Here is a 25,459-nt window from a genome sequence, read left to right as displayed (position 1 = left end):
AGGATCACTATATTCTATATTCCTTTTTTAAAGGCCTGGTTGCCTTGCCTATATCACAGTATCTATTGCATGGGCAACGAGTTGGACAGAGCAGTCCAATTCTGTTACATGTAGTGAAGGTCCCTCAGTGTAAAACCCTCCTTTTGATCAAATAGGTTGTGGAAACTGCAGTTTTCTGGTAGTCTTTTTGCAAAATACATAGCTTCTGCATGGTGACTAGGCCTTTTTTAAGGCCTTAAACCACAAAGTGTGCTCGTTTCTACTAACTTACAAAGGAGACAGTATTTACATACACAGACATTCAGTTTTAGTAGCATTTATTTCTTCAGTTTTGAAACATTAGACTTTGCACTGGTCACACACACAAGCCTTTTCATCAAGAACATATACAGAACACACAGACATTAACCAGTTCAGCACACCTCATAACATGACAACTTTCAATTTGCTATTTCATAAATTAACACAAAACTATACTTCTTGATGATGCAACATTTAACAAAATAGTGTAAAAATACAGCCATGTGTTAAGCAAGTGCAAAAAATAAATAATAAACTCTTTGGGATACATTAATTGGGTCCTTTCTTTAATGTCAGTCATCACCAAAAGATGCCAGGAGATGATGTAATGATGTAATGATGAGTTGAGATCAGTGAGTTGAGATCCAGTGATTTGTTGGTCCCAGGACTACAGATCTTTCTTGCATTACTCTCCACCCAACACTCCCTTCCAAATTCAGGAAAGTTGATGCTCTGAGTTGCAGGAATTGCATGTGGGTTAGCCGGCTGCACTTTGGAGGGCGAAAAGGATGAAACTCTTCCATCAACAGTCAACTTTCCCAGGATCATTTAAAAAAAAAAAAAACACAACTGCTGGTGGGAGCGGAACTTGGGATAGACCATCAGAACTTTCAACCCAATCTATTTTTTAAAAATTTGGTCTGATTATGGAAATATTCATATTAATCAAATTTGCAAAAGTGCTTGAAACATTGATTGAAATCCTTCAAGAGTTATTTCCCATTATTTAAATCTTAAAACATTGGCTTCAGTGTATAAGGCACAACTCCTGGTTAAGAAGCAAAATAAATAGTTTTTCTCTTCTCTGCTTAACCACAACAATGGCCAACATCCAAATTCACAGATAAGCCAACACTTCAAAATGAGTTGTATCCAGTGCTTTAAAAAAAGGAAGGGGGTCCCCCTTTGACTACCAAAAAGGCTATGCTGAGTTGGAGACAACCAGCAAATGCAAGGAGGCACCAGTAGTACCATGTGGGCAATGTATATTTGGTCACTTTGGAGTACCACAACCACAGAAACTGAGGCACTCACATACACTCCACCCACATGGAAGAAGTGGTCCAGGCTCACAAAAGTCTAGCCTGCCTGTAGATCTGGCAGCTTTTTCACATGTCAAATATCCCTTAAACTCTAGCAGAAGTGTATTTCATTTAAACAAACATAGGAAATGCTAAGACCAATACAAACAGTGCAGTTATCCAACATAAAATAAGGCTCTTTCAATGTACTTGTTTTGCTGCTATTATAGAATAAGAGGTAGTTTAAAACAAAGGATTTCTTGAAATCCAACCAGCTAGCAGCTGGTTTATTTGCAGTTAAAAATAGATAAATTTATTTAAGAATGTAAAAGGCTAAGAGTGAGATCTTGTTTCCCGGGAGAAGGTATTTAAATCCACTGGGAAACCTTTATCTCAGGAGGACCACCAAAAAGGTAAACAGATCCCTTTACAGAAGGCATATTATCTGACTGAGTGGAGTGCTAGAGTAAAAGGAATGGACTTCAGAGCTATGCAAGTATGGAAAATATTCCCTTTGTGAAATCTCACTGTTGCTTTAAAAAGTCCTGCTATGATATTTGAATTCCAACAATTTAAAAGGCTATCAGCAGATTCCAGTCTTCTCTAATTCTTCTAATCTGCAGAGTCAAATTCATTCATAAAAGTTCCCATCAACATCATTTACAAAAAATTATTTTCAAAGCACTAAGGTGAGTCAGGTTTTTGCTTCTTTGAAAGTGCTTGTCAAAAGCCTCAGCTGGCTTGAATATGAACGTTATCAAATTGTGTGAACTCAAAATGTTTTGTCCCAATAGCTGCCCAACCATTCGCTGGCTTGGTTATAGTGACATTCTCCCAGAGAGGATAACCATTTAACATGCCTGAAGCATTAGAGCCCTGCCAAAAGTAAAGAGACAGTGTTAGTGTATGAGATACAAAATTTACTAGACTGACTACTGAAACACAAGCATTGGAAAACAATTAAGCAGCATGAGGTGTCAAGTCTAAAGTAACAGAGCAAGTTTGTTTCTGCTGATGAGTTCCTACATTTGTGCTCAGTTACAGTGGTTAAGACGCTGAACTGCAGGCTGTGGAAGGTCAGTAGTTCAGCAGTTCGAGACCCAGGTGCCGCATGATGGAGTGAGTTCCCATCTCTAGTTCCAGCTCCTGCCAACCCAGCAGTTCGAAAGCAAGAAATTGCAAGTAGATAAATAGGTACCACTTCGGTGGGAAGGTAACAGCGTTCCGTGCGCCTTGGTGTTTAGTCATGCCGGCCACATGACCACGGAAACGTCTTCGGACAGCGCTGGCTCTTCGGCTTTGAAACGGAGATGAGCACCGCAACCCTAGAGTCGGATTCGACTGGCTTTCGAGCAAGGGAACCTTTACCTTTACAGATATCAGAATGCTGTTTTCCTGGACTTCTTCTCTTGGTTTTGCTAGGCTTTGCCCCTATAAGAACTATACTGGTGGAGAAATCTTTCAGTTGGAAAGCTTTTCTAATTTTGGCTGCGGTCACACGGAGCATTTGCCACGCTGACGATACGGATGGTAGGCGGATTTTCTGGGCGCAATCACACAGCAACATCTGGGAAGCGTAGAGCTCCCATGGCTAACCCGAGGCTTCCCGCCGAAGATGCGGAGTAAAAAACTAGTACCTCTGAGGTACTAGTTTCCGGAAACCGTGGGCCAAGAGCGGGCGTCTGATCGCGTTTCCGGTGGACTTACGTGGCATCCGGCGCCCGTCTCCGCAAGTTGCACAACAGCGCCCAACAGTGCATGCGCACAAAGAGCAATTGCTAGTGCGATCGCGCGGCGCGGCTTCTGTGCTGCGCTGCAGGATACCCGTCTGGTCGGCATCTCCCCCCTAACCACGGGACCTCGACCGGGACATGTGCTCGGGCGGCCGCGCGTTAGTTTCCTCCGGGGCAATTAGCCACGCCTCCCCCCCGTGATATCCGGCCCGTGTGACCAGGGCCTTTGTTAAGAATCCCCTACAAACCCTACTTTTGTTATCGTCCCAGCATCATGTGGATTTAGAACCTCATCCCAAACCACCACCAAATTCAGTGCCAAAGGCAGCCCCAAATGTCTCCTCTAAGCAGCTCAGGACAGCATCCACAGGTAGGTCTCCCCAATTTTATCCTCACAACCCTGAATGTAAGTCAGGCCAAGAGACAGGAACCAACCCAAGGTCATCCAAATAATTAAGCACTGCTATCCTCTCTCATTCACTTACTTCACACAAAGATTCAGGATGCTCAGTGTGAGGCATGCGAGGAAAAGCCACTTTGCGAAGCAGCTGTGCCTCAGTACCCATGCAACTTCCCTGCACTATATCAATCGATGTTCCTCCTTCCATTTTAGATATGAGAATACAAAGAAAAGTACCCACAATGTTATTTAGAGCAAGTGGGGCCTTAGGCATCGCTTAGCCCAGCTGCTACTTCTAAGCAGTGGAATAACCTCCTGGTCTTCAGGCAGACACAGACACTACATGACTTCAGGATTAGTCATCTTATGTTACCCACTCTGAGTCAGGTTTTCCATCTGTCAAAGAAAAACGCTTCTCACAAGGACTTCTTGATTATTATAACTATTTCTGAATCCTGAAGAGTTTGTCTCTCTTTTGTCAACATTAACTTGATTTTATCGGGGCTCACCGTGAGAATTAGTGTAAGTCTATGCCAAGCTTCAGCCCGCACACCAGACAGTCCTTTCATCAAGACCTCTTTGCCATCTGTAAACAAATTACACTTTAGGATATTTTCAAGTTAATAAATAAAAGCAAACAAACTGCACAGAGACAGTATAAACCTTTAGTCATGACCTGGGTATTTGTAACCACTGTCAAGGTTACCAAGGAATGAATCCCAGGCATCAGCATTTGAGATTATCTTTTCAAGATCTCAAACTCAGCAATATTTGGCATGTTTGTATCACACTGCAATCAAAACAGACTTGGCTATACACAGAATGAGAAAAAGAGTTGGTTTTTATATCCCACTCTTCACTACTCTAAGGAGTCTCAGAGCGGCTAACAGCAAGCTCTGTTGACCAAGGTGACCCAGACTTTTAATAGCAATTAGCAATCTTTTAACACTCTCTTAAATTGCGAATCAATTCAAATGAATTTTTGGCTGATACATTTAGTTCTGATTAGTAGTAAAAACTACTATGGAAGCAAGCACCAAATACATCTTAACTTGAAACTGAATTAACACAATCCTTACTGTATACCAGACTGCAGTGCAAGAATTAATAGCCACCAACTGCAGCTCTGTGACAGGTGCATGAATATCAAAAATTAAATACTCACAGAGATCACCTGTGACTCGGTAAGTGCCATCTGGAAGCACCCAGAAGAAAACCCCCTTGGCATCTCCAACGTATATCCCACCTTTGTCCACTCTTCCTGCAATAAATGCACCTCCTCGATTTGATTCTATGTAAACATCGCAACTGAGCGTTAGGTTCATCCTGCAAAAGCAATGTCATTTTCAACACCGTTAAATAAGGCAAGATGTCACAGTTCTTAAATTCATGTTCTAAAAAACGTTTGAATGTAAATCTCCTTGGCTAACTGATCCAGCTAAATCTTTACACTGTCAACTATAAAAACCTACATAGTGTAAAATATCTCAAGCTTTAAGTAAAAGTCCATGACATGCTATACCCCAGACACTTCATTGACTATCACTTCCAGAATAGAAAACAGGACTAATAAGTATTTGTCCAATTCACATACTAATACTAACAAGTGTGTCCATTTCACAGTGACTCACAAAAGCTCAGACCCTGTCACAAATTTTGTTAGTCTTTAAGGTTCTTTAAGGTCTTGCTCTTTTCTACTGCTACAGGCAAACTAACATGGCTAACCCACCTTGATCTAACAAAAAACACAATGAAGATATTCAGTCAAGAGTGATTATTAACTGAAAGACATGCATTGCAGAAAAGGCAAAATACTGTACAGGTATCTTTCATGCTTGTCAAGAGGTAAAGTCCATTCATTGCCCATGTACTTAACTTTATGATGAATACTTAGGAAGCAACTGAGATAAGTTTACCATACATTCCTAACAGACCAAATATCAATCTAAAAATAGGACTGGCTTATGATGGTAACAATCGTTGCAAATGTATGATTTCTATGTATCATGTATACCAATATAATCCAACTCTAAACAACACATGGGAGAGACAAATTAAATGAGCTTTCAGCTTCATTACTGCAGCATTACAAGGCATAAGGAAATAAATCATCTTCATAAAAGCTGCATCCAACCAACTACCACTTCTAAGACAAACTCATTTAGGAGCCAATTCTATGGATGGATCCAGCATACACTGAGCTCTCTCTCCCGCCCCCCAAACAACTCCTTTGACAATCAGACTTGTATTTATTTATTTATTTTATTTTATTGGTCTTGTATCCCACCCTCCCCGCAAGCAGACTCAGGGCGGGTTCCACCAGTCTCAATACAGTACACAATACAATTTAAAAACAGTTTAAAACAATATAAAACATAACTCATAAAGTGCCATGTATAGTTTAGCCAGATGTCTCAGCAGCAGTTGGTTCTTGTATAGCTATTCAGATCCAGGCCACCAACAGAAGATCAACTGGGGGCGGGGGGGTTTCCACTGCCTCAGTCAAAAGCCTGGTGGAAGAGCTCCATCTTAGAGGCCCTGCGGAATTGTAATAAATCCCGCAGGGCCCTGATCTCTCATGGGAACTCATTCCACCAAGTAGGGGCAGTAGATGTTTGTTGGTAGACCTCAGGGCTCAGATGGGGAGAGGCGGTCCCGAAGGTATGCTGGTCCCTGACCATATAGGGCTTTAAAGGTAAGCACCAGCACCTTGAAACGGATCTGGTATTCACTAAGCAGCCAGTGCAGTTTGCGCAGCACTGGGTGGATGCAAGCCTGCACAGGCATCGCCATAACCACCCGTGCTGCCATGTTCTGCACTAGCTGCAACTTCCGGAGATGAGTCAAGGTAGCCCCACCTAGAAAGAGTTACAACAATCCAGCCTGGAAGTGACCATTGCATGGGTCACTGTAGCCAGATCGTGGGAAGAAGGGGGAAAAAAGAGATTTGGATTTATACCCCACCCTTCACTCGGAGTCTCAGAGTGGCTTACAAACTCCTTTCCCTTCCCCCCCCCCCCACAAAAGACAGCCTGTGAGGCAGGTGGGGCTGAGAGAGCTCTTTCCAGAACTGTCCTTGAGAGAAAAACTCTGACAGAACTATGGCTTGCCCAAGGTCATCCTGCAGTTGCAAGTGGAGGAGTGGGGAACCAAACCTGGTTTTCCCAGATCAGAGTCCACGCACTTAACCACTACACCAAACTGAAGGTGAAATAAGGGGCCAGCTGCCTGATCTGCCTCAGATGGAAAAAGGCAGATCTGGCAGCAGCGGTGACCTGGGCCTCCATAGAAAGGGACACATCCAGGAACACCCCCAGACTCTTCACCCTCGACACTGGCACCAATGGAGCCTCATCGAAAGTTGGCCATCTGATTCCCTGGCTCAGTCCCCTGGGTCTCAGGCGCAGGACCTCCGTCTTGGATGGATTTAACTTCCGTCGGCTCTGTCGTAACCATCCAGCCACAGCCTGTAACTTGTCAGATGGACACTGAACCCACTCAGAAGACTGCAAGTTACCACAAGGTAACTGCAAGAGCCCACTGCACAACAGAGAGCATGGCAGCGAGAACAGTACGAAAAACAAGCAGCAAGCAGAGAAGTAACAAACAGAAGTAACAGTGCCCCTGAGAACCACAGAAGGGCAGCTCACCACCTACCTGAAACAGACGCCCAAGAAAGCAACCCTGCATAGCATGAAGAATCTCTCACTCCTTCCCCCAACACACTATTCCAGCCATATGGCCCAGCCTACTAAGCTAGATCTGGCAGAGGAGGTGACCCACCACTGCTGTTTCCAGCTGATGACAGTTATGTGTGTGACTCTCTTTCCTGGCTTGGCATAGCTTCAAAGCACCAAAGCTATGGTGCAGGGCAGGCAACAGCGGCCAAAAATAGGGAAGGAAGAGAGGAAATTAGTTATATGACATGGTATGCAGAAACAGCACACTTACTTGTGAGGCTGCATTAGCTAGAAATCACTTCTGCTCATGAAGTTCTTTAACAGCATGTTTCATCAGCTTTCAAAGCAATGCTACAGAGCAGACAGCAGGTGGCAGTAAGTGATCACATTAAATAACTTTTATGGCCTACTAGGTTACCTGAGCATAAAAAGGTTTCAAAAGAACCTGCTGTTCACCAGCAAACTGCATAAACAGGTATGTTGAAAATTGCATCAAGCTTATACAAGATTCTGTGGCATTCGGTATTGTTTCTCTGCTAAGCACACATAGCCCACTCCTTCGTAACAGTTCAAGACAGTTAATTACTTATTTGGTTGAATTCGCACCACTGCTCCAGTTCAGAAATGCATGGTGTTACGTACCATTTATAGTTCCCTATTATGCTGATGGTGTTCTCTGCATCAGAAACCCACGTCACAGGTCTCTGATTGACCACCTGCCGGAGAGTAAAGACGTGCTCCCCTGGATCCGAAGTGTTTACAAAATACTCGAAGACCCCAGTCTGATCAGCAAAGTATGGTGCCTCACTGAAAGGTGGGTTGCCTATTTGGAGAACAAAAAATTTATTTAACTAAAAAAGGCATGTGTCACCTCTCCGAAGAAAATGTTCAAGGCCGCTCGCAAAGTGAAATATGATAAAATCATAAACCACCATACAAATCACGAAAAATACAAATCAGAGATTAGAAACAGAATGAAACATTTAACAGCCTAAAATGATCCCTGTAAGACGGTCATTATTTCATTCCCTCATATCCACACATGCTTAGGAGAAACTTGTCAAGACCACTTCTTCCCAAAGACAGCAGGCTATCGCTCTACCTACTGAGGAACTGGTGTTCTGCCATTTTTAAATGGGCTGTCTTAACTGGGTGTTACATTAATCTAGAAGGGTCTCAGAAAGGCCCCAGGGAAACATCAGCTGAAACTCATTGGGTATCCTCATTCATACCTTTCAAGTGAGTACAGGGACTGAAGTGGATAAATATATCAAAATGTATGTCTTTTTGCAGCCTTACTTGGCCAGAAAAGACTTTTCCAGAGCAAAATGCCAACAGCTCAATAGACCAGAAAGCTCAATAGACCAGAAAGGGCTTGCCATTAGGTACAGATTAAAAGCAGGTTGCTTACCTGTAACTGATGATCTTCGAGTGGTCATCTGTGCAGTCACACCTATGGGATTATTCGCCGGCGCTGATCCAAATTGGTGGTATGCAAAGCTCACAAAGGGATTTTCATGCCTCCCTCCCAGGCATGCGTGGGAACCCCACTGCGCATGCCCAAGGAGGAGGGCGTGGACATCCCACCAGTTCCTTCTGACCGCTGTCATGTCAATAACCAGAGAAAAGTACTGAAGCGACAGCAGTGGGGAAGGACAGGCGGGTGGTGTGACTGCACAGATGACCACTCGAAGATCATCAGTTACAGGTAACCAACCTGTTTATCTTCTTCGTGGTCTCTGTGCATCACACCTATGGGAGATTGAAAAGCAGTGGCTCACCTGGAGGTGAGAGCTGTCGCAAATTCAATGTTCTGCCGATGAAAGGACTAAGCGACCAAGGTCCACTCTGTGGCGTTCACGAACATCAACAGCGTAGTGCTTGATTAAAGTGTTCGGAGTAGACCATGTCGCAGCCCCACAGATCGCCGACAGGGAAGCACCCTTCAAGAAGGCTGTAGATGTCGCCATGGATCTTGTGGAGTGCGCTCGCATAGGCAAAGGCAACGGGCGTTTAGCCAACTGGTAGCACAGCTTAATAGTCTCCACAATCCATTTGGAGAGACATTGTGCCGAGATTTTTTTGTCCTGTGGAGTGACTGCAGTAGGAGACAAAAAGGTGATTGTCCCTCCTACTTGAACGTGTCCTGTCCAGGTAAAAAAGTAGCACCCTCCTAACATCTAGTGCATGGAGGAGACGCTGTTGGCCATCTTTCAGGCTAGGAAAGAAGTTTGGCAAAAAGATCTCTGAGCTGAGGTGGAACTCGGAGAACACTTTAGGCAGGAACATGAAGTCGGGCACCAATCTCACACTGTCCGGTAGGAAAGTAAGAAAGGGTGGGTCATGACGGAGGGCCACGAGTTCGCCCACCCTCCTGGCCGAGGTAATGGCAACGAGAAAGGCAGTTTTCCATGCTGCATGTTTTAGCTTGCAAGTTGCCATAGGCTCAAAGGGCCGGCCCATCAGATGGCGTAGTACCATCGGCAAGTCCCACAAGGGTACCGGTGAACGGATCAGTGGATATAGGTGGAGGAGACTTTTAAGAAATCTCTTTGAGACAGGGTGAGAAAAAACCGAGAAACCATCAAAGCCCGGATGGTAGGCAGAAATAGTCGACAAATACACCCTGATTGAAGAGTGTGAGAGGCCCTTTTCTGCCAGCGAAAGCAGAAATTCTAAGACCTGGTCAATCCTGACAGAAGCCGGGGCACGTCCAAGGGCTATACAGAAGCTAAGAAACGAGCCCACTTTCCCCTGTAGGAACGTCTCGTAGAATCCTTCCTGGCACTGAGTAGCAGAGTGGTGATTCTATCCGAGAACGTTAACTGTCCACGAGATAAGCTGTTAGCTTGAGCTTGTGTACCTCTTAAGAACAGCAGAGCTCCTCCCTCCGCTAGGAGCAGATCTGGCACCTGTGGGAGAGGATGGCGAGACTTGGTCAGCGAGAGGAGGTTGGCGAACCAAGGTTGCCTCAGCCACTAGGGGGCAATTAGGATGCACCTCGTGTGGACCCTCATCAGTCTTTGGACCGTCCTCAGCAGCAGCGGCAGAGGGGGGAACATATACAGGAAGTTGTTGTCCCATGGATAAAAGAGCCCATCTCCCAAGGCCTTGGGATCTTGTGCTCCCCTGCAGCAAAACAGGTTGCACTTCAAATTGCACCTGGTGGCGAAGAAGTCGACGTGAGGCGTACCCCACTTTTGAAACACGGGACGTAGGTAGGTCCAGTTCCCAGTCGTGACGCTGACAGAGACCCCTGCTGAGCAAGTCCGCATGCACATTGGCCTTGCCAGTAATGTGTGAGGCAACGGGAAAGATGTGCAGCAGTATGCATCAGGCCCAAAGGTCTAGAGTCAGGAGGCAGAGACTGTGGGAGACCGTTCCACCCTGCCTGTTTCCTCGTGAGATGAAAATAACGCTTCTTCACTGACCGGCAGAAAACAAGCTGTTAACAGCGTTGTGGTCAGAAGAGAACTGGTGGGATGTCCGCACCCTCCTCCTTGGGCATGTGCAGTGGGGTTCCCGCGCATGCCTGGGAGGGAGGCGTGAAAATCCCTTTGTGAGCTTTGCATACCATCGATTCGGATCAGCGCAGGCGCATAATCCCATAGGTGTGATGCACAGAGACCACAAAGAAGATCTAACAGAGATCCAAGTTCGCAACTGTTCTGAATGTACAGCTGAAGAATGCTACAGACCAAGACCACCAGACTGTACTTTTGACTCCAGTTTTCCACCAGGGAATTCAAGTGCTAACTTACGGACATCGAAGTCATCCTTGTAAGTTGAGGGAAAGGGCTGGGAAGGAGGAGGATCAGGGAAAGGGCTTTTGCGGCCTGTTTTCAGTGTTGTCAGGGTATAGACTTCATCCAGATCCAAATTTACTGTCAACACCCCTTCACAGACCTGTGTGGAAAGAGGATAAGCAAGTGTGTTACCAGAGACAGCAAACACAGAGAAATATTTCACCTTGGAGACACACCTAGGACCGGCAAAGCAGCAGAGGAGGCCTGCTACAACATTCTAGTGGATTTACACATGCCTCCAAACAAAACATTATAGATAAGCTGTATCAGGTTAACATGCATACTTAAAAAAGCATTACATTTTTGACACAAGACACTAGTCAGTTGTAGCTTAAAAAAAGGTAAAGGTTCCCTCGCTCAAAAGCCATTCGAGTCCGACTCTAGGGTTGCGGTGCTCATCTCCGTTTCAAAGCCAAAGAGCCAGCGCTGTCCGAAGATGTTTCCGTGGTCATGTGGCCGGCATAACTAAACACCAAGGCGCACGGAACGCTGTTACCTTCCCATCGAAGTGATACCTATTTATCTACTTGCAATTTCTTGCTTTCGAACTGCTAGGTTGGCAGGAGCTGGAACTAGAGACAGGAGCTCACTCCGTCATGCGGCAACTCGGGTCTCGAACTGCTGAACTACTGACCTTCCACAGCCTGCAGTTCAGCGTCTTAACCACTTGAGCCACCGCTTAGCTTAGCAGCACATAAAATGCTGAGGTCTCAGATCATTTATAAGACTATGAAAGGTCATGTAATGCTGAAGAAGTAAAATTTCTAAAAATCTGAAGCCATTTTTAAAAGAAGAAAACCCGAAATCTGAGACAATTTTAATATATGCAATGAGTTGCATCCAACTAGCTTTTCCTCAAGTAGAAAAAAAGGGATCCCCTTTGATCACCCAAAAAAGCCATGCTGGGGATCACAGGACTTGCGTGTACAAAAGCCATGAGGAATGAGGGCTGTGGTAAGAAGTGAGTAAGACTGAGTGAAAAAGCTGGCTGGATTCCACCCAATACTTACTTTCCTACCAGACCCAAACCCAATTTGCTGCTTTAACATAAAATTGCATTATTCACCAAACAGTGCAATCCTAAACAGAGTTACACCCTTCTAAGCTCACTGAAGTCAATGGGCATAAAAATGGTGCAAGTGTTTAGGATTACTTTGAGTTAGAATATAACATTGTAAACTAGTCTATTAAATCCACACCCTTGCTTTCTATGCGATTCTTCCCAAGCCCGGCTCTCTGTGCTCCTGCCTACGGAGGTGAGACAAATGGCAAAGAGAGGCAGGGCTTTTTACTTTTTTTACAAAGCATCCACTTGTCTTTGAAACGCCTTCCCACTTGAGGCTTGCCCAGCACCTGCTTTACTGTCCTTCAGGCACCATGCCAACTCCAGATAGTTAACTGAAAGGTTCCATCTTTTTGAACTGGTTTTATGGTCCACTTCTGGCCTCAGAGCTGCTTTACAGAGATCACTTCAGGGTACATAAGATTGTTTTTAAATGGCTTGTCTTTGCTATTGATCATTTCAAGGTGATTGGTTTTACTCTGTGAGCCACCTCAAGCAGGTCTCTGAAGAAGTGGCACAAAGTTTTAAAAATAATCTATGGAATTTAAATATATAAATGCCTTAGTTCTCCATGAGTAGGACTGCAAATATACCCAAATACTAAAAGAGCTGCACATGTCATTCATTTCAAAAGAAAAATATATTTTATGCAAATTTTTTCAGTGTTCTTCCAACTTCCTGATTTTTCCACTGAAAAAACATCCATATGGGGGGGACACACAAAAAATGGGATTTCATATATCTAGGTATGCTGTTGACAACTTAAGTCTTTGCCCAGTACACTTCTTTTACCTTTACCTGTTTTTCTTAAATTCAGTCACAACAGGCAGGTTGGTTTTCCCTGTATTTGTGTTTCCCCCTGTGATATTTCTGTTGGAATATACAATGTCTATAGTGCACCTACTTGAGGCAGAGCAGAAGAACAGCCCACAGGGGACAGCTGAAGGACTGCTAGTTAGCATAGCGAGATTAGGGACTTCCCCCAATTTCAAATTTTGTCCTTTCTGTCTCCTGATTGGCTCTTTGGAGACTTCCTGCTCCAACTGAGCCCTCCCCCTTCGTTCCTGTCTCACAGCTGTTAGTTAAGCCACTCTCCCTCTCCTTTCCTCTACTCTATCAGAGTTTATTCTTCTTTAATAAACCAAGTTATTTTCCTTAAACAGTTGGTGCTCTGCTCCTTTTCATATTTAAACTCTGCCAACACCTGTTACGAAGGGGTGCCACCTAACTACACAATCTCCGAGGGCAATTTCAAATAATACAGAGAAATGGGGGGGGGAGAGAGAGAGCAAGTGTGATTTGCATTCTGATGTCCTATTTAGAGTCTTTACTAGAAGCACAAAGAAGTTACTCTCCTCTCAATTATACAACTCAGACACATACACGAATTAATAGAATTGCTTTCTCTCTCCACCCAGGAAACCAAAATGCTCATTACCTGTGTATGCATTTTAATGTAAAGCATGCAGTGTAACTCAACACTGGCCTAATACAGCCACCCATAGCACTTACTTTTTTGGGTCCAAGTGACTGGAACAATGTGGAATTTGCTGATTTAAATTCAAGCTTAGAATACCACATCTGAAGAGCTTCTAGGTGGCTCTGACGGGGTAAAAATAAAATTTTCATTAGGCCCTCCTTAAAATATGCTATTTTTTTTCTTGAGGGGAAAAATGTTGAACTTTCAGTTTCGAAATCAGTTTATTAAAAATACATATATCATGCCTTATCTCCTCACACTAAAGGCAACTAACACCACAACAGGGCAAAAAAACCCCAAAAGTCTATTAACACGATAAAAACAATGTTCAGATAACTCCCTCAAAAACTGTTCTCAGTGTGAAGAGAAAAGCTGCATGAGAAAATAAGTTCGTCCATCCAACCCAATTCAGTTCTTGGTATACTTCATTAATGCCAGTACAGACCAGGTTCTGATTCTCTCAGACACACCGCCACAGCACAAGTCAAGATTGTTTCAGCCCATTCAGTCAATGGGCAACTTTTGGTCATTAACAAACTGAGCCAGTATATAAGTTTGACTAATAATTTGATTAATTTCAGGCATCTGATAGAACACAGTAATGAGTACACAATTAGTTACAGGAAAGCACCAACACTTCCAGAGCCAATGCATACACTGGTGAAAATCAGGAAGATTATGTTCCAACAGCCTCAACAGCACACAGCCAACAAGTGGCTAAACTGGGATCATGTTTTGATCACTTTTCCTACTTTGTACATAGTACACACTAACAACAGTATGCAGATAACAACAGTGTATACTTACAAAGGATCCATTGAGATAGAAAGTTGCTTTCTGGGGTGACACACTGTACGGAAGCAGAGGTGGTCTGATACAAGCGGAATGCTTATGAGTCTAGGGGTAAAAGTATACAGAATTCAACACAATTTATATGCAACTAATGCTCAAGAGCTTTTTCTGTTAAAAACATTAACTAGCCAATAGAAACACAGTGTTCGTAACTGCTACTTAATGTCAGCAAGTTTATACCACTTGATACCTTGAAAATGCTTTCAAAGTGGTACACAGTAAACAAAACAAAGCAGATTGAAATACATGATTATCTGAGCTAGTTAGGAAGCAGATATTTAAAATAAGTAGAGGACACTGAAGCTACAAGCCATAAACAACAAGCCATAAACACACTCTTTGTGTATCTTAGCTTGGCGATACTGACTTTAGCATAAAGTCCGGAGTATTCACTAGGTTAGAAGACCTCACTGCATAATCTCAAATAATTAAGATGACTGAAGAACACAACAGTGAATCAGTAGTGATTACAGAAAAGACACTATTAAAATCACCGCTATCTTAACATACCATCTCTGATGATTTAAGAACACTAATCCTTAGAAAGCACTGGAAAGTAGGTCAGTAGAATTATTCCCATATTGCAGATGACATGAAATGCTGAGACTGACAGCAGACTGTCCAAAGCGCCCCCTTGTGAATTCACAGCAGAAATGAAAACAAGGAACTTCTGAGTCACAGGCCAGCCTGTCAGCTGCTATGCTAAACCAGGTTTAAAAATAGGCACTTTTAGGTATCACCCTCACAAAGTGAATGGAGTCATATAACTTTAATTACCCAGACACATTTGTTTCCAAGTGCTGATGAATGGTATTGTATGCACATAGTTAGAAGTGATTTTTAGCTTTAAGAATTGGGCACATCTTAACAGGCACAGAACTGAGAGCAGTACCATTGTTTCAATGATGATTGTAAGGTTGCCTTTCCCATCAGTCAGTGCGACGTAGCTGCCACCTCCGTCTAAACGGCCACTTGCATTCAGGTAATGCCAGCCTGGTTGGGTAAATTGGGTTGTGTGTGCTGTCACAGAAAAAGAATATTATCCCATTGTCTTAAAGCTGATGATCTTACAATAAAAAAAATCATATAGTAAGAAAAGAAGTATCAGAAGGCTACACACATTACAGGAATAGAAGAACAGCCTTATCATGTACACTACAGAATAACTCCTTCCAAAGTTAATAACCAAAAATAAATTTAACATTCTACCATGTACAAGAACTAACAACTTCCAGCCAAGTAAAATGTTTGGGAAGAATGACCAGCTACCCAGTTCATGGACAGAGGTGCAACCACATGTTCCTGCACTGCCACAAGCTTGGGTAAAGCAGGAAGCACCTTCCTACAGTCTCACAGGATTGGTATTCTCATAAGACAACAGAAGGGGTCAGGAAGCACATCCAGCCTGGAGACATCCCATAAAGGGTTAGCAATTGACATGCCAGAGGAAACCAGCGAAGAAGAGAAGGAGGCTCCATGGTGACTTTTAATCCCCTCCCTCCAGCTAAGTTCCTTTTCCTGCTGTGAGCCTGACATACTACCGAGATAAGCAAGAAACATGACCAAAAGGTAGAGAAAAGTCAGCAAACCAGTTATGCTTGAGATCACCAAACAAGTCATGTGCTGCATTCTTCAACTTTAGCATTGTACCTGGCTACTCAGGTTGATGAGGCAAGACTTCCCTCTGCAGAAGCTATGCTGATTTTCTTTCAACAGGCTTTGTTTCTCTGTGTCTAATAAGTCTATCTTTGATTACAGTTTATACTAATTTGCCTCGGACAGAAATCAGTCTAACTGGCCAGTAATTTCCTGGTTCCCTTCAATATCCTTTTTAAAAAATCCAGTCTTCTGGTACAGTGGCTGATTTTAGTGATAAATTGCATATACAGGTTAGTAGATCAACAAGCTCACATTTCAGTTCCCTAAGAAATCTTGGGTGTGTGCCACCAGGATCTGGAGACATACTGGTTCTTAATTTCCCCAATAGGTCTAGAACTTAATCTCTCATCACCTCAATTTGACTCAGTTTCTCAGACTCCCTTTCTAAAAATAGTGGCTGTGATGTGGGTACATGGCCAACACAGTAAATACAGATGGGAGAGAAGCTAAATGAATTCTTTGCATCTCCCCATCTTCCTTTAGCAGTCTCTGTATTCCTTGGTAATCCAAAGGCCCAACTGATTTTCTGGCTGGTTTTCTGTTCTGGTTATATTTAAAGACATTTCTATTGCTCATCTTGATACTTTTAGAAGTCTGCTCTCCAAATTCTCTTCTCAAGTGCCTAATTAAATTATGTATAAGTTTAAAGTTCTGTTTAAACATTTACCAGTGATCCATATTGGAGGATCCACGGTGTAATGCCCACTCCATGGTTCTTGCGCTGTCATTAAACCACACCGACCAAAGGGTAAGTCTTCATAGTAACTAGCCACTAAATTCCAAGCTATAGTGCTGAAAAGGCATAGGAATGAATATATGGGTTCATGAAAAGAAACGTTCTAGCAACAATCAATTTATTCAAGTGACACCAGACTGTTATGCATATACTAATCAAAGGGTAGCTCAGAAGTTCTTAAGTAATACAGTTGTGAAAAACAACCGGGTATTTCAGGAGATTAATACATTCTGCTTTCATTGCCTTGCTTTTGAGCCATCATTTGGGAAATGAAGAAGCAGAGTATAAATATTTCAATAAAATGAAATGTATAAATACTTCTACTGTGTGGAGGGAGAATCTAATAGTCATCAAGAAACATGGGATTCAAATACACAGGGATTTCATTAGTTAGAATATTAACCCACAAATACCATTTTCACATTACAGACAATTATACAAGCCTTTATTATACTATGCATCTCAAAGTTTTGATGTTGTATATGGATATATCCCCGTGCATGACAAGACATACGAGGTCATGTGGCCATTGACGTAGTTTTGGTTCAGGATTCGAGCCCAACATCCTGCACCGATTTCGTTGTTTAAAGTGCTGTAGTCTTCTGAAGCCCAGAGTTTCTTTTTTGTTAACAAGGCAGAAGGCATGGTAATTGTCCCTGGATAGTGAGCCCTTGATAAAGCAAAATGAAAAATACACACAGAAGTGGATATTTAACTCCAAGCATACAATCCAAAATACACACGGTCAAAAAAAAAGAAAAAAGAATAACACATTCTAAATTAAGCTTTCAGCAAACTGAAGGTTTTGTTGCAGTAATTCTTATTAGCTCTTCCCAACCATGAAGAACAGTCTATGCTCAATTGATTCAAAAATCCTTTAAAAATATTTGGAAACCGGCTTGATGCAAATCTGGATGCAAAACATAAACTTCCGTCTATGGCAGGGGTCCCCAACCTTTTTGAACCTACAGACACCTTTGAACTTTTTAGAGGGAACTGTTAGCACCAACCCAGAACGACTGACACAGGAGGTGAAAAAAAGAATGCCTTCCTTCTTTGCTTTGCAAAATAATTGCATGGCATGGCAACCATGCTGATGATATGAAGCCATCTTGTTCAGAGTCCAACCATTTGTCTGCCAAAGTTAGTATTATCTGTACTTTGTTTGGAAGCATGATCCACCACTGAGGAGGGGAAGGCGTCTACTCCTGAAAAATTATCTCCCTTCATGGAACAGTCAAGCTCCCTGGATCCTAAGACTGGAACAAAGCTCCCTCTCTGCCTTGCAAAAGAAGCTCATGGCAATCATCAGTCAGCTCTAATGGAACCACAGGTTGACTAAAGACACTCCAGGTGATTACTAATCTTCCTGATCCTCCAATAGCTACTATTGCAGCCATGGAAAACCCTTTCGATTAAAAAAGGGCAGTGAGTAAGCCCTGCCTTACAGTGATACTGCTCCCTTTCTGAAAAGTGCAGTGGGCAGCAGGGGAAGTAGTGGTGGGTCTATGGAGTAGAACAGAATATGGAGCCTACTATCTTTATAGATGTATGCAGGGCCAGCTCACCCGCTAGGCGAACTAGACCTTTGCCTAGAGCGCGAGCCGGCCGTTGGGGCGCGGGAGGAGAGGCAGGGGCGGCCGCCGGCAGCCTCTCGTTGCCCGCAGGCAGCAGCCCAGCCAAGGGGAGCATGGTGAGGAAGGCAGGCAGACAGGCAGGTAGGGAGCCAATTCCCTGGGCCGCTGCCGGCCCACCGGCCCAAAGCACCCTGAGCAGGAGGAAATCCCGGCGCTGCCGCCTGGCGAGGCGCTCTTGGCTGGCTCGTGGTGTTGGGGGGGGGAGAGGCGTGGTCGGCCGGCTCCGGAAGGCGCTCCTCCGCCTCCTCTGCAACACCTCCCCCCCTGGTCCGCCGCCGCTCGTGGTGTTGGGGGGGGGGGAAGAGGCGAAGCCAGGCCGATGGTGCGCGCACCCCACCCCCAGCAACTTAAAACCTCTCCTGGCTCCCGGCTGTTAATTCGGATTTGGTCCTCCTGCTGCCCGAAAGCTCCTGCTGGAGCGTCGCCGTGCAAAATGGCCAGGATCCAGTCGACCACCCCGCTCACCTCTCTCTCCAGACTTCAGACCAGAAGGATGGAGCCTGTTTTTAAAAGCTCTCTCTCTCTCCTGCAAAACACCATGCGTCAACGTGTTTCTAAAGGCTGGCGATGCTCCTTGTCGGCTGAGTCAGCCCGAGAGTTTCAGACCCACCCACCTGTACAACTTGTGGCTAAAGTATCCCTCCCTTGTGAGGCTGAGGACTGGCTTTTAAGGTGGGGGAGGGGCGCGGGCTCCTCCACGCCTGCCTGGCTGCCATCTGGGAGGTCTCCGGGCTTCCGAAAGGCCACCGGGAGGAGGGCAACAGCGCCGCGGCGGTGCAGCCAGGGTGGGGGTGCAGGTGGGGAGGAAGCCCTCCTCCCGGCAGGGTCGGGATGGGGCAGCTCGCCGCACCCGGGTGGAAGGAAGCGGGTGGCCCCATGCGTGGACCAGGCCGGGGCGCGGCATTGGGAGCGAGCGAGGCAAGGCACACCTCCCCCCTGGCTCGCTGCTGACGCCGCTCGTGGTGTTGGGGGGGAGGCGCGGCCAGCCATCCGGCCGTCCTCCTCCCTGGCCCACCCACCAGCCAGCCAGCCACCTCGGCGCTTCCTGTTCCCTGGCTCGGCTGGCAGCTGGCTGGGCTGGGCTGAGCCACCTGAGCTGGGGGGGGAGGAGGACCGCCCGCCACCGGCGGAGAGGTCTCCAGGCCCCGCTGGGAGGTTTGCATCTGCGCTCGCCTAGAGTGCAGGACAACCTCGGGCCGGCCCTGGATGTATGCCACTCATACTGTGCAAATTTTAAACAAAAATACTTTACTTTAAATTTACAAATTTAATATTTATAAAACCCATTAGAGAGTTCAAAGAACTTAATGTGCATTGTCTCAGAAGTGTTTACAACAACTGCCCAGTAAAGCAAGCGAAAATGATCACTTTCCTATTGGCAGATGAGGATTATGGTTGAGGGTGTGGCTTGCTTGAGAGCACCTAACAAATTCATATGGATTAAACTTGTATTAGGCACTTCCTGGGTCATATATCATTATCAGCCACTACACAAGCTTTTGTGAAAGGCCAGAATCCAAAGCCCTGAGTGGCCGACTACCATGTACCCAATTAGGTTTCTCAAAGAGCAATCTGCCATGCTGCAAACCAAACTGCTTTTGAGGATTAAAATAATGAAAATTTAACATCACCTTACTTAGTATATGAAAGTCAAAACTAGCTAACTGGTCCCTATCAATGTTGTACTTTTTCCATGTAATACAAACCACAACCATAACAAAAGGACTAAAAATTAACAAATTAAGGACAAAAGAGGACATGCTTTAGTCATAAATCCTAATAAAGTGTTTCAGATCAAGGCCAGTCAAGGGAACATTTTATCCAATTTATGGCCTAAGCAAGCTGTGCCTACTTAAGATGAAATCTCACTGTTCCAAAAGAGCCAGGCTGACATGGACTTGTCTCTTCTCCCACTTCTCTGAACTACAGTACTAACTACATGCTACAAATACATTCACACCCTAAACTCTGATGGGCCTTTCCTCCTCCTCCAAGAAGTAGCAATTTTGAGCTAAGCAGAAGCAGTGGGATATGCTTCACAATTCCTCCCCTCTAAATTACAGGCTCTCAAGTAGCTTTATCCTTTCTTCAGGGTCCATACCTGTGTTTGTGTTCAGAATGGGGGGGAAGCTGCTCAAGGAGAAAGCAATTTAAAGCACAGAAGCAGAAAAGAAAGGACTAAGAGCTCTTCTGATAAAAAATTTCCCCTCCTGAAGCATTTTTCTAGAAAAAAAAATGAAGGGATGCTATCAGGGTCTGATTTTTGCATATATTTATATTTATATAGTTTATTATATTTATATAGTTTTAAATATTTGTTTTACTTATTAAATATTTATTTTAAATTAAATATTTATGATATTTATATCATTATAGAGGTACGAAAAAGACTAGAATTTTGTTTTATGCTGAAATTCTGGACTAGGGATTCGGTTCGTTGCTGAACCACAAACCCATGCAAACCGGGAGGTCAGTTCATGAACCGACCCAGTTCATATGAGTTCATGAGCCGTTTAAAGTTTAAACCTCTGTTTTCTGTTTCCCGTGGCTTTTTGCGGGAGCAGAAAGGAGGGGACCATTTAAATCAAACAATTGAGCAGTGGCCTCCCCTCAAAAAGCCACAGGGAACAGAAAGCAGGGGGTTAAACGGCTGGGAGCTTTTCACAGGGAACCGAAAGCAGCAGTCTAAATAGCTCCCAGCCATTTAAACCAAACAGCTGAGCTGTTTTTCATGAAGAACAGAAAGCAGGGGTTTAAGTCCCTGTTTTCTGTTCTTAGTGAACTGCCACAAACTGCACCAAAATTCATGAAAGTCCATGGTAGTTCTTCAGTTCACGAACATTGCTTCACAAACCATGAACTGCCCAAAATTCATTACAAAATTCATTACAAAGTTCGTCAGCTGGTTCATGCCCATCCCTAATCTCAACAATACTGCTTTTCAGAAATTGCTGACTCGCACTGCACAGTAAAAGTTATCATAAGAGGTTGTACAGGGGCAGGGAGTGTCAGCTTTGAAGAGGCACCCTACCCAATGACATCGACCACTTCACGGAGTTCACAGTCAAGCAGCATGACAAAGGAAATTGGTTCCCATAGGTTATCGCTGGCTACGATTCGCACCCGCTGCAGATCTTGTTTATCCAAAGTGGATCTTAAAAGCTTTGAAAATAGGGAAGAAAGGATACATATTTTTTTCCTATTTATAAAAAATCAAGATTGCTGTTCTCTCAGTACAAAACGGCCATTTATATGAAGGTTGAACACTGCATAAGTGTTGAAAGTCTGCTCTCAGTTAGGTCTTGGGAGACAGGAAAAAAGCATCCTGTTTCATTTAGAGTCGTAAACAGAAATAGAAGTCAAGTCATCCACCTGTCAGTACAAGGATTCTGGGATAGGATTATTGTAAAATGTTAGCAGTAAAAGGTTTGTGCTGAGTTTGTGGAGAAAAGCAGGTACTGCTTCAGTGGGGCAGGTATAACTCAGAGCTTTTTATACTACACCATGATTTAGTCATAGCTCCCCCTTTTCCATGTAGAAGATCTGCACAAATGTAACATTACAAGAACTGCAGGCAAGAACAGAGCAAAAGCCAGTCAAGAAGACAATTAGTGAACTTGACCATGAAAGAAGGTCATGGACCATAATTATTTCCTTTATTCCTTTATTTTTAAACTTGAAATTGGACATAAACACCCAAGAAACAAAAAGATGTGGTACCAGGAGACAGGTTAGTTGGCATCACACTAGGGATCACTGAACTATCGTGTACTTTGAGTCCAGTGACACCTTCAAGACCAACTAAGTTTTATTCAAGGTATTAGTTTTCGTGAAGTCAAACTTTATTGTTCTGCTTCAGACCAACATGGCTACCCACCTAAATCTATCTCATACATAACCCAGAATTTAGGAATAAAAATAGAAGCATCTGTAATAACACAACAAACTGCTCGTCTAACACCATAGCTCAAGAAAAAAAGTAGGAAAGACTTCCCAAAATAACATCTGGAGTGGTGGCTCAAGTGGTTAAGACGCTGAACTGCAGGCTGTGGAAGGTCAGTAGTTCAGCCCGGGTGCCACATGATGGAGTGAGCTCCCATCTCTAGTTCCAGCTCCTGCCAACCTAGCAGTTCAAAAGCAAGAAATTGCAAGTAGATAAATAGGTACCACTTCGGTGGGAAGGTAACAGCGTTCCGCGCGCCTTGGGGTTTAGTCATGCCGGCCACATGACCACAGAAACGTCTTCGGACAGCGCTGGCTCTTCGGCTTTGAAATGGAGACGAGCACCGCAACCCTAGAGTCAGATCCAACTGGCTTTCGAGCAAGGGAACCTTTACCTTAAAGCGAGAGAGCCCCAAATCCATCAAAAATGAGAGCAAAGGCACACACTCTCAGCCTAACATATACTCACAGAGTTCTTGTGAGCATAAAACAAAAGAGAGGGGTGTTGAAAGACCTGAGTCAGATTGAGGTGATGAGGGAGGAGGTCCTACGACTGATAGACAACTTAAAAGCTGATCAACCACCAGGCCTGGATGGCATACATCCAAGAGTTCTGAAAGAACTCAAATGTGAACTTGTGGATCTCCTAACAAAAATATGTAATCTTTCATTAAAATCTGCCTCCATTTCTGAGAACTGGAAGGTAGCTAATGTCACTCCCATCTTTAAAAAGGGTTCCAGAGGAGATCCGGGAAATTACAGGCCAATCAGTCTGACGTCCATACCAGGTAAGTTGGTGGAAACCGTTATTAAGGAGAGAATTAGTAGACACATTGATCAACATAAACTATTGAGACAGACTCAGCATGGGTTCTATAAAGGAAGATCTTGTCTCACTAACCTGTCACTGTTTTTTGAGGGGGTGAACAAACATGTGGACAAGGAGAACCCAATAGATGTTGTTTACCTTGACTTCCAGAAAGCTTTTGATAAAGTTCCTCATCAAAGGCTCCTAAGTAAGCTCAAAAATCATGGGATAAAAGGACAAGTCTCCCCGGCTAATTTTAGACAAGTCCTTTTATGGATCAAAAACTGGCTAATTAATAGAAAACAGAGAGTGAGTATAAATGGGCAGTTCTCTCAGTGGAGGGGGGTAAGCAGTGGGGTACCGCAGGGATCAGTACTTGGTCCACTGCTTTTTGACTTGTTCATTAATGATTTGGAGTTGGGAGTAAGCAGTGAAGTGGCTAAATTTGACACGTAAGAGATGAACAGTTGTGAGTCTCGTCTAGTCAGGGGTGTTCTATTAAGGTAGAACAGCAGAGACCGCTTCACATCTAAAGTGTGTAATAATTTGTCCTGCGCTGATGTTGGATTTGGAAAGAAGTCAGGGAGGAAGACCTCCGCCTGCAGGTGGAACTCTGACACCACCTTCGGCAGGAAGGAGATGTCCGGGACAAGGCAGACTCTGTCTGGCAGAAACAATAGGTAAGGTGTATCGTGTCGGAAAGCCAATATTTCTCCAACTCGCCTTGCCGATGTGATAGCAATTAAAAAGGCCGTTTTTTATGCAAGGAGTTTGAGGTCACATGTAGCAAGCAGCTCAAAGGGCTTCCTCGTGAGCTGGCGTAGAACTAGAGGAAGGTCCCAGGGAGCAACTGGAGTTTTGACAGGAGGTTAGTGGTGTAAAAAAACTTTTAAAAATTCTTTGGAAATCAGATGAGAAAACAAAGTGCATCCGTCAACTGGAACACGGTAGGCCGAGAGAGCGGCCAAATAAACTCTTAACGATGAATGGGAAAGTCCTGAGTCAGCTAAGGAGAGGAGGAATCGGAAAACTCTTTCGAGACCCACTGAGGTGGCTTGAGGAGCGTCATCACCTAGGGAAGAACAGAACCTTCGCCATTTATAATTGTAAGACCTCAGTGTAGTAGGCTTCATGGAATTCAAGAGGACATTCACTATGCGGGAGGAGAAGCCGGTGATGTTATCTGCCATGCCGTCAGTTTCAATTGCGGTATGTCGTGATGTAGGACGGGGGAGTCGGAGAGAAGGAGGAGGTCCTGAGCCGGAGGGAACTGATAGTATATCCCGTGATAACTCGAAGATTGTTGAAAACCAAGAGCACTTTCGGTTGATGGCGGCACGCTCACAGACTCCCCTCCCGGACCTCCCGGGGGTGTCTCCGTGCTCTGGCAGAGGGAGGGGTGAGCAGGCTCATTAACCCCCCAGGGGCCCGGCCAAGGGTCCCTGGCCAAGGAGCTTTGAGGTGGTAGCCTCTCCAATGGCTGAATGCCAGAGAATCGAGGCTCCCCCTTGCTCCAGTGGTTCATCCAGCTGAGAGACCGAATGGTACAAGTGAAGCTAGCCGGGTCAAGCGTAGGAGATCGGGCGTCAGAAATGATGGATGTAGCGGGGTCGGAAGACCAACTATGAACGTGAGTCAACTGAGATAAGATTTTTACAAGAAAAGACACTCCCTACCCGACGCAACGGAACGGCAGAAGCGAGCGGGGGAGGGACGCCTCCCATGCGTAACTCACTGAGCGAAAGTGAGGGGGGAGTGGAAGAATAAACGTGTGATTGCCCAGAAGTACTCACCCAATCGAGCTATACAGTTAAGCGCATATTCAGAGGCTTTAAAAAGTTTTTGTGTAAGTAAACAAACAGGGAAAAGATGGCGGGGAAGAGGGACAGAGACAAAGAGAAACTTTTAAAAATGAAACCAGAGTCCCCGAGACCGGAACCGACCAGTGAGACGACCAAGGCGATGGCTGAGGTCATGCACCCTCTACTGGAACAGCTCAATGTCTTTAAAGAGCAGATGTTGGTGGTAACAGCTAATATAACAGCGCAGCAAAAGCAGCTTGCAGTTGTAACAAAAAGCATCACTGTTCAACAAACGCAAATAATGGACTTGATCCAAGTAATTAAGCAGGATGCGGAGAAAGGAAAGGAAATGGCTGAGACAACGCAGAAAGTGAGGAAGAAAGTGCAAAAATTGGAAAAGAAAATTGTTTCTTTGGAAGATCAGATGCTGCAAGTGCAAATGGATAAAGCCAACATGGTCCTGCGCTTCCAAGGGGTGCCAGAGAATAGAGGAGAGAATCTTAAAGAACTGATGAGTGAGCTACACGCTCCAGCAACAG

General features: G+C 44.4%; 1 protein-coding gene across 1 annotated transcript in view; it reads right to left on the bottom strand.

Annotated features, from left to right (window-relative positions):
- Positions 1-319: 319 nt before the first annotated feature.
- The window catches only part of GALC (galactosylceramidase), a 64,254-nt gene continuing 39,114 nt past the window's right edge, over positions 320-25,459 (bottom strand). Inside the window, exons 7-17 of the mRNA XM_015426587.1 lie at positions 21,400-21,530; positions 17,246-17,401; positions 16,663-16,787; positions 15,229-15,356; positions 14,292-14,381; positions 13,517-13,606; positions 10,897-11,041; positions 7,778-7,958; positions 4,621-4,781; positions 3,965-4,041; positions 320-2,198 (exon numbers count right to left, since the gene is read on the bottom strand). Coding sequence (XP_015282073.1) covers positions 2,055-2,198; positions 3,965-4,041; positions 4,621-4,781; positions 7,778-7,958; positions 10,897-11,041; positions 13,517-13,606; positions 14,292-14,381; positions 15,229-15,356; positions 16,663-16,787; positions 17,246-17,401; positions 21,400-21,530 — 1,428 coding nt within the window. The 3' untranslated portion in view covers positions 320-2,054. The remainder of the gene's footprint in view (positions 2,199-3,964; positions 4,042-4,620; positions 4,782-7,777; positions 7,959-10,896; positions 11,042-13,516; positions 13,607-14,291; positions 14,382-15,228; positions 15,357-16,662; positions 16,788-17,245; positions 17,402-21,399; positions 21,531-25,459) is intronic.

The sequence above is a fragment of the Gekko japonicus genome, unplaced genomic scaffold (genome assembly GCF_001447785.1).
Source record: "Gekko japonicus isolate JY-2015 unplaced genomic scaffold, Gekko_japonicus_V1.1 scaffold198, whole genome shotgun sequence".
In the NCBI taxonomy this organism is placed as follows: domain Eukaryota; kingdom Metazoa; phylum Chordata; class Lepidosauria; order Squamata; family Gekkonidae; genus Gekko; species Gekko japonicus.
The sequence above is the reverse complement of the archived record's forward strand: the minus strand, read 5'-3'. Positions and strand labels throughout refer to the sequence as shown.